Here is a 9,694-nt window from a genome sequence, read left to right as displayed (position 1 = left end):
CTCGGTGATCTGCTCAGGTCCCTTCCGACCCTACCAACTATGAAACTATGACTCTTCTGCTTCTTCAAGACATGAGAATTACAGTAGGATAGTAATACCATGATAAACAGAATCTGGATTCATGCTTTCCCTGTGATTCTCCTGTCGTTTCTAAGGGCCATGCCTACACTGCTTCCCCAGCACACCTGCTACACTGGAGCAGTCCTTTCCCATTTACTCCTGCTCACATGTATGAAACCCAACAATGAAGCAATCAGTAGCTAGATGATTAGACTTTGGAACTGGGTGTTCATTGTGTTCTGGCAAAGACCTAACATGAAGAATTTTTTCCAACTATTTGAGTTGGTCTAATAAAAGATATTAGATTTACCCAAAGAACCTTGTCTGCCTATGTGCTTAGATCAACCCAGCTACAACCTATGCCAGGGGTCAGCACCGCATTAAAAACGTTCACACTACAGCAAACCATACATTTGTTGATACTGTACTTTGCATTCATGCGTGCTGAGCACGGCATGTGAAGCCATTTTGCTCAGCACACCACAGCCAGCTCCGGCTCTGGGTAGCTCCCAGCTCCTGGCTGGCAGCAGCTACCCCAGAGCTGGGGCCGGCTGCAGCCGGAAGGCTGCAAACAGCTGCCCCGGGCTCTGGAGCCCCAGCATCAGCTCTGTACCAGCGCATGCCCCTGCGCCTCAGAGCCAGCAGTGGGGGAGGGGCCTGAGGCAGCGCAACCCCAGTCTCTCCCCTGCTTCTGGCACGGAGCTGGTGACTGGGTTCTGGAGCCCCGTGCGGCTGTTTGTAGCCAGCCTGTGGTCTGGACAGCTGCAGCAAGCAGCGGGCAGGCTGCAAACAGCTGCAGTGGGCTCCATAGCTCTGGCATCAGGTCCATGTCGGTGGTAACTGCATGTCCCAGTATGCACCGGTCCAGAGCTGATGCCGGGGCTCCAGAGCCCAGCATGGCTGTTTGGAGCCTCCCAGCTGCAGCTGGCCCTGGCTCTGGGGAGCTGCTGCCAGCCAGGAGCCCAGGTTTGGGGGCGGGGGCTTTGTGTGGGGGGCAGGGGAAGCAGAGCTAGGGGCAAGAGGCACAAGCAGGGCATCCTGTCATGTACCCCCTTCCCTCATTTTGTTTTTCTGGCATCCTGGCACTCCTGCACCTTCCAAGGTAGGCGTTGTGGGGTTTTTCAGCACTCTGGCCAAAAAACATTGCCTACCCCAACCTATACCCCTGAAGCATAACAAGTGTAACCCACGTTTACTCAGGCTGGAGCTCTGGCCCCCTCTAGTGGTTGGCTCACATGTAGATGGTTTTGAATCTGTTATAGTCTTTGAGATAAGGAAATAGTTCTTTTTAATTTGGACAGCAGGGACCCAAGCTGTAGAGCAGAAGGTCTCAGGTTCAGGCCCTGCTGTCAGCAACCCACACTAGAGTACTGCATTAAACACTTTTTCACACTACATCAAAAGAAAACTATTAGGACTACGGCAGTATAACACAGGGCACAGTTTGACCTACTGTTGTTGCAGAGCAATGTTAAGCAGCTACACCCAGTGAGTATTTTTGTAAATCTTTGAAGATAGTTGTTGGAGTCTGTTTCTTTTAGCTTTTCAACTATGAAATAAAGGTTGCATTTTCTACCTTTTTAAGCTCCTGCATTATACATAGCACCTCCAATACGTACCAAAGGCCCATACATCTGACTTGCTGCTAAACTTGGTATAATGGAAAACTTCTGGTGCTGACCATTTTACTGGAAACTTAGTTCCTTGTGAACTTACATATAGGTCATCCAAAACATACCTGCAAAGCAAGATCCAATCTTCAGGTTATGACAAACTCACAGTGCTATATTGCTTATTGCATTTTCCTTTAATGTTATTAGAACAACTATCCAAAAAGCTTCAGATTAGGCTGAAACCCAGACTTTAAGAGGTGAGGAGATAGAAACTCTAACCTTGTCCTACATAGGCAGGTCACTACTACCAAATTATGGGAGGACCCTTTATATCTTATTGCTTTGTATCTATCTCAAAAAGGGACCATTAAAGAAACTCTCTCACCTACAAAGTCCAAATGTAGGGTTTCTTTAACATCACACTGAACACCCTGGAATGAGCTATAATTATTAACTCTCTACAAGACCTGGGCTTAATTTTACTAGTAAACAACTCATTAACTTTTTTCATGGCAGCACGAGCTGATTAATCAGAATAAACCAAGTATGATTGAAATTACTGCACCCTTTGATAAAGATTCAGTCTGTAGCTTACCTAGCCATTCCAAAGTCAGATACCTTCACAGTAAGATCATTGTTAACCAAACAGTTCCTTGCAGCCTTTAGTGGGGAAATGATAAAATAAACTGAGTAATCAAAATCAAAAACAAAACAGGTGGCATTACCATTTATTTACTCAATATAAAATTATGCCCCCAATAATTAGATTATATATATGGAAAATGTATAAATTTGATACATATTTTCAAGTATAGAATCTAAGTATTGGAGGTCTGCCTTGAACATGTCCCCTTCCCACTGCTTTCCCAACATGTCCCCTTTCCCAACAGGGAAAATAAATGTCAGATGGCAGGTAGCCCCTTTACCCTACGCCCCCCCTTAACTTCTTCCTCCTGCAGCCCTCTGTCCACTCCTTACTGTCAGACCCTGCTCTCCCTGAGTAAATGCAAGTGAGGAACAAGTCTGAAAACACTGACTTTGAAATAAACATGGTGGTAGCAATTTGTACTTATATGTACTACAAACTTTTTTTTTGCTTTTTTTTTAAATACATTTTATGTTCCAGGTCAAATTAACCAAATCAGTTCTGAATCCTAGCAATTGAGCAAAATTCAGTCATTCAAATCCATGTGGTGCTACCACTGGTAAATATCCTCTTTCCCAGAGTTTTCAGCCTGGGACTTTAGATACTTCCAAAGCCATGGCAGGAATCCTACATAGAAGCCCAAGCCCAGAGATCTTGGGGTTAGATACCTCCAAATGTCACTTGCCCTTAATCAACTGGCTAAAGGAGCAAGCTAGAGGGAAATCCCCCATCTCCATAAAATAGGTGTGTAGCTAAGATCTTCCTATTGGGATGCTATTGTAGACTTGTAGGGAGTCCTGGCTGCAGTGCAAGACAGGTCTCCACTCCCTTCTACATGTAGTCATTCAAAGGTGAGCAAGAAAACAACCTGACTGATACTATCCTGGTACCTCCCCTGCTAGATATTTAAAAAAAAATTAAAATAAACATCTTTCCTTCCCCCTTCCCCCCCCACAGTAAACACACAACAGTTTACAGCACTTTACACATTCTGCAAACTAACATAAAATCTCCTCATTTATATGCTTTGACATCTACCGTGTCCTCCATCTATATGCTTCTTATGGAAATGGAAGGCTTCTCCCTAGCTTGCTCCTGTGGCCATATGGCTGAGGGTAGGCGAAATTTGGGGGCATCTGAACCCCAAGCCTCCAGGCTGGGGCCTGCACATAGGATGCCCGCCAAAAGCCACTGGAAATATCTGAAGCCCCTGGTGGGGGTGGAGGATGTTTGCTGGTTGTAGAACCACTTACAGTTCTGGACTGACTCATGGATTTGGACTTGATTTGGCTTGGAACAGGAAAAATTTGTTAAAAAAACAAAAGGGTTGCCATCAGCAGCTTGGTCTGCAGTCTTGGCATAAAGGGGAGGGTGTCAGGGTTCACTCTGGCCTGGTATTACAATACCTCTAAACCTGGTACTAGTTCCCTGTGGAACACCCACAGAATTTTTTTTAGAAGGAAAAACAATGTTTCCCATCAGCATATTATTTCCATATAGGCCAGGAATGGGTTAAGTCTAGCTCACAGGCCAGATCCAGCCCATGGCAGTCTATTTCCCAGTAGCCCCTATGGCAGCAGCTCTTTTGGTTGCTGCCGCCAGACCCAACCCCACTGCCTGGGCACCCCAGATCATCCTCCCTGTACCCACCATTGGGGGTAGGACCCAAACGAGCAAGGCGGCTGCGGTGGGGTAGTGGCAGGAAGCAAGACAGGTGGGTAGGTCTGGGGAAACCCTGGAATTTTGGGGCTGTGTCAGTGTGGGGCTAGGGCTGGGGCCGGGACAGAGCTGTGATCTGCCTGCATGCCCCTGTGATGAGTACGGCTTCCCTAGGCAGGGGAATGCAGGGAGCAGATTGCAGTTCTGCCTTCGTCCCCTGCTGTCACTGCCCCAGATTGTTAGAGCAGCTCCCCACCCAGCCTATGGGGCTCTGGCCAGTCTCTAATAAAGACCCCAGGAGCGGCGGAGCTGTGATAGCATAGGACCTAACAGTATGGGGCTACGCAATTGGGGCTCTGCCCTGGACTGGGCCCAAACTCTGAGCTATCATGACCCCATGCTTTCATGGCCCCACCACTCCCAGGGTCTCCATGGAGACTGTTGGGCAGCCACATAAGCAGAGGCTACTGGGAAATAGAGTGAGGCTACCGGCTGGACCACCCATTTTGTCTACCCCTGATATAAGTCGTATTTATAGTCACACTCAGTGCTGGCTGCATTTAATCAACTTCATATTTTGTTTCCATTACTGAGCACATGCTGCTTTTAGCAGCACTTTAAATATGGGCAATGTATTTAATGTGGTTTTGGTGTATATGAATGTAATATGAGGGGCTTCCTGTCCCCCACATTGATTGAGGGGAAAACCCTCATCTCATATTTGAGTAAATACGATATTTATTTTTATCCAGAAGAATTTCCCAGAACTAATGGAATTCTTCAATCAATACATGAAGAACTTGTTTCTATTTGTAGTAGTAATAGTATTAGTATTACTACTATATCCTCTACTGCCTATCATTTATGCAACACATTTTGACTGTAAGTCTCAAAAAGCAGTTTACAGTGGAGGCCCGTATCTTCATTCCGTTCATCCACATGGACGAAATGGACTTGCACAGGGATAGCCAGCAAACCCACAGCAGAGCCAGGGACTGAACTTCAGTTTTTCAAGTTGAGTCCTAGTGCAATGACTATGCTGCTTGGGCACTCTGCATCAATGTTTATGAGCTCATTCAAAATAAGAGAAACAAACTTACTGTAGGTGAATGCTGAGTAGGTTATTTACTATGCGCGATAAATAGAATGGAATATAGAGACATTTTAAGCAGTAGTGGAAGTCAATAGGCCAATAAGACCCCAATTCTGCAAATGCTTATTTATGCTTGCTGTGTCTTAAGGCTATATTGTCTATCTGTATAATGATTAGGTCTGGGAGATTGTTTGCATTTGTAGTCTTCCTTTCAAGGACAGGTTCAGTTTTTATTCCTAGCTAACCATGACTTGTAACTCTCAGGAGCAAATTTTCAAAAATTTCCTTTTTATTTAAAACTTGTCTTTTGTCCATGTAAATTGTCTGGCACCTCAGATAAAAAAAAATATGTCTATTTGCTTTGCACACACAGCTAAATGATTAAAAGACTTCAGTTTTGAGCATATGATATTATTGTTGGAGACTCAGAGACTGGGTTGAAGGCCCATTGAAGAGTTACCCCTCACATGTAGATTCTCACATATCGTCTCAAGGAGAAGACAAGACTATCATTTGAACTTGTGAATCTTGAATATGAGCCTCTAGGATTTACGATGATTTTTAAAATTAGTTTATAAAATAACCAATTTCTCCTTGGCTCTTCTGTCATTATTTTTCAACATGCATTCCTCCATTAACTGTGAGTATGGAAATTAAGGCCAAACAGTCTTGGGTGCCAGCTCATGTACAGGGGCCTAAGTACCATTGAAACTATTTGAACCTGTACTTACTTGAAGTCAGTGAAAGGCCCCTAAATGCCTTTCAAGATCTAGACCTAAAGTCCTGATTCTGCTCTCAACAAAACTTACCAAGTCTCGATGTATGAACTGATGGCTTTCTAAGAATGTCATAGCTTCACACACATTGTAACATATTTCCAGTAGCTGAAGGGGTTGTAGTTTCTTTCCATGACTCTTCAAGTAACTAAGCAAACAGCCATTTGCCATATATTCAGTCACTATGTAGATAGGATATGTCTTTGTGCATACACCATACAGCTTAACCAGTTTGGGATGGTTAAGTTTCCTGAAGAAAATAAATAGTTAAAAACATATGTTTATTGCTGTATGAACTTTGTTTCTTCAAACATCACATTGCTATTGCTAATAAAACACTTGAACAATATAAATTATTCATTATTACATAAAATTCTACCAAGCTTAGTAATCAAACAAATCACTAATTTGTTTTTGATCAATAAACCTTTAAAACTTCCCCTTTCAAGAAGATCTTTCTTTCTATTCATTATTATGAAGCAATGGCAAAAGGACTGATGAAAATTACTATTTTATATTTCAGTCTAGCACTGGGATCTGTTGGCATATTGTTTTGTATGCGTGCACTGACTAAGCACAAAAAATGAAGAGATCAGAGTGAACAGATTTGGGATTTAAACCACAAGGACTTTTACTATAAGTATGTAGCCCGAGCAGAATCAGCCATTATAACTAGGTTAACTAACTAATTGCTAGGCATTAGCTTAATAAGCATTCAGCGATTTTTGGCAGATGTCTACACGTGCAGAGACTTAGCACTAAAGTTAGTGCACTTTGGTGCACTTAGTGCACTAAAGTTAGTGCCGGGTCCCTGCATCCCTGCCATGTGCTCCTAGTGGCTGGGCAGACCCAGCACTAAAGTTAGTGCTGGGTTGCATCTACACATGCGTTAATGCACTTTAACTAATCGTGCCTAAATTTGATACTGGCATTTGCAGGTATCAAATTTAGGCAAAATTAGACTAATTTCACCATTCTAATGCAGATTAAAGGCATGCACATGTAGATGTACACCCGTAATGCTCATTAAATTAGGCTAATGTTCATTGATGCGTAACATGTAGATGTGCCCAAAATGTCTCTGAATACAACTATTTTGAAAAAAACTAGTATGGCACTGCAGACATTGGAGTAGTTACCTCCCCATTGTCAAAGTGAGATTATACTGAAGATGCATTCACATCTTGCTAATTCATTTTCATGCCATCTAACTTGTAACAGAAAACAGAGAATTCAGTTCGGGTCCCTGAGTGGCGAGAGATGCATGGGTGTAAGCCTGTCATGCCCCCGCTCCCCAAAACCCCCCAGCAACCATCAGCAGCTGCAGCAGACCCCATCTGCAGAGCTGGAGGTGAGCGGGGCCCATGGTGGGATGGGACTAGCCAGCTTCAGGGAGGCAGCTGAGAGGAGTTGAGGAGGGGCTTGCCCTGCCCTGGCTCCTACTTGGCCCAGTCCCCCAGGGAGAGAGAGGAGGGGAAGAGGGTACTCACTGGTCCCCCCCGGTGGGGCAGGGTCCCCGACCCCTTAGCTTGTGAGGTTTGCTGCCTGCCTGGAGCTCATGTCTGGGGTGTGACGGAGAGGATCCCCAAACTTGTCCTGCCCTCCAAGCGCTTTTCCATGCTACTCATCCACATGGGCACAAATGATATGGCATGGAGCAGTCTGGGTTGGGTCATGCATGATTACAGGGCTCTGGGGGCTGGGTTCAGGGGTCTAGGGGCACAGATAGCTTTTTCATTGATCCTCCCAGTCACAGGACATGGGCTCCAGAGGGAAACGTGCATTGGTGAGATGAATAGAAGACTTCGGCGATGGTGCCATTGTGAGGAGTTTGGCTTCTTTGACTATGATCTACACTTCAGAGAGAGTGGACTGTTGGGAAGGGATGGTGTCCACCTCACCTGGAAAGGGAAGAAGCACTTCTCGGCTAGAATGGCTGACCTGGCTTTAAACTAAGACTGACGAACCAAGGGGGGCTTGCCTGAGAGGGCCAGCAGCGGCCTGTCACAGGGTGGCTGACCCTTCCAAATGCGTACTAGGCAGAAAAGGGCGGTGGAGTCCTTGGCAAGACTGAAGGTGCCTGGGAGACAAGATCCCAGGAGCCTGTCAGTAGATGCTGACATCTTATGTTCAGTTTTACTTCTAAGTTGCAGTTAACCCCGGACTGGGGTGTGTTTAGTTGCCCAGGCCTCAGTCCAAAGATGAAGGATAGCCTTGGGAGGGGTGATGGCCAAGACAACCCAACCCTTGGAGGTGGGTGGCATGGATGAGACAGGATCATTCCAATACAAGACCTGCGGGGAGTCGAGTCCACCCCTGGCTGTGGATGTGGTGAGGGTGGGATAAAGGGGAGGTTGGAGCCCCACAAAGAAACCCAGAGAAGAGATCTCCTCCAGCCACCTACAGGGAACTTCCTCCCAAGAAAAGAACAATGAACATCAAAGATGTGGCAGGCAAGTAGGAGCAGTACCTGAACCATCTCGGTGGTGCTGAATCCAGATCTCATCCTGACATCGCTGGGGGGAAAGGCATCAACCAAGAAGAGGCCAAAGCCCTATAACATGTACCAGCAACAGAGGACTCCTCAGCACTTGCCCCCACTTGTAGGGAGTGGTCCAGAAAAGTCAAGGCACAAATAGAACTCAGGCTAGCTACAAGGATCAAGGACAACAAAAAGTCCTTCTTCAAATATGTGGGAAGTCAAAAAAAGAACAAAGATAGCATTGGGCCCCTGCGAGATCAAATGGGGCAGCTGACATCTGACGTCCAAGAAAAGGCCAATCTCCTAAATGACTTTTTCGTACCAGTGTTTCACCCTCCCAAGGGGATCACACTATCAGAAAGGACACAAACTATTTTGGGAGCAGGTGGCAGGCCCAAAATTGATGTGGATCAGGTGAGGGAACACTTTGAGAAACTGGAAATTCACAAATCCATGGGCCCAGATGGAATGCACCTGAGAGTTTTGAAGGAGCTGGTAGAAATTGCACTCTCCTTGATATTTGAAAATTGCACTCTCCTTGATATTTGAATATTTGTGGCATGCGGGCGAGGTCCCAGAAGACTGAAAAAGAGCCAATGTGGTCCCTATCTTCAAGAAAGGGAGGAGGGATGACCCAGGGAATTATAGACCAATCAGTCTGATGTCCATCCGTGGAAAAATCCTGGAGAAAACGGTCAAGGGATCCATCAACACCAGACTAGAGGAAAGCAATCTTCTGAAGGCCAGCCAACATGGCTTTGTGACTGGCAGGTCTTGCCTGACCAACCTCATCTCCTTCTATGGCCAGGTGACATGAGCCCTGGACAAGGGAAATGACATGAATGTCATATATCTGGATTTCAAGAAATCCTTTGACCTAGTTCCCCACAATGTCCTAAGCTGGGGAACTATGGCCTTGATCATCTTACAATCCAGTGGCTAGGTATATGATTACAGAGTTGGACCCAAAGAGTACTAATTGATGGGAGAAAATTAATGTGGCGCAGGGTGGCCAGTGGAGTCTGTCAGTGCTTGGTACGTGGGCCGGTACTCTTTAACATCTTCATTAACGATCTGGAGTCAGGAGTCAGATGCAAAGTGGCAAAGTTTGCAGATGACACCGAATTATGGGGGAGGGCAGTCACACCACAGGACAGACTCGGCATGCAGACCGACTTGGACACGCTCTCAAGGTGGGCTGACCAAAACCTAACGGCCTTCAATGTAGAGAAGTGTAAGGTCCTGCATCTCAGTAGGAAGAACCCTCAACATACTTACAAGCTCAGCAGTGCTACGGTCGCTAACACCATAACCAAAAGAGACTTGTGGTACTGATTGACCAGAAGAGGAATATGAGTCACCAAT

At 45.6% G+C, this 9,694-nt stretch overlaps 1 protein-coding gene across 1 annotated transcript in view; it reads right to left on the bottom strand.

The window, feature by feature from the left end:
* The window catches only part of BMX (BMX non-receptor tyrosine kinase), a 79,513-nt gene that overhangs the window by 7,849 nt on the left and 61,970 nt on the right, over positions 1 to 9,694 (bottom strand). The window contains exons 14-16 of the mRNA XM_019525641.1: positions 5,881 to 6,097; positions 2,269 to 2,333; positions 1,680 to 1,798 (exon numbers count right to left, since the gene is read on the bottom strand). Coding sequence (XP_019381186.1) covers positions 1,680 to 1,798; positions 2,269 to 2,333; positions 5,881 to 6,097 — 401 coding nt within the window. The remainder of the gene's footprint in view (positions 1 to 1,679; positions 1,799 to 2,268; positions 2,334 to 5,880; positions 6,098 to 9,694) is intronic.

The sequence above is a fragment of the Gavialis gangeticus genome, unplaced genomic scaffold (assembly GCF_001723915.1).
Source record: "Gavialis gangeticus isolate Ggan-Ray unplaced genomic scaffold, GavGan_comp1, whole genome shotgun sequence".
NCBI lineage: Eukaryota > Metazoa > Chordata > Crocodylia > Gavialidae > Gavialis > Gavialis gangeticus.
Note: the sequence above shows the minus strand (reverse complement) of the source record. Positions and strands in the feature narration are given on the sequence as shown.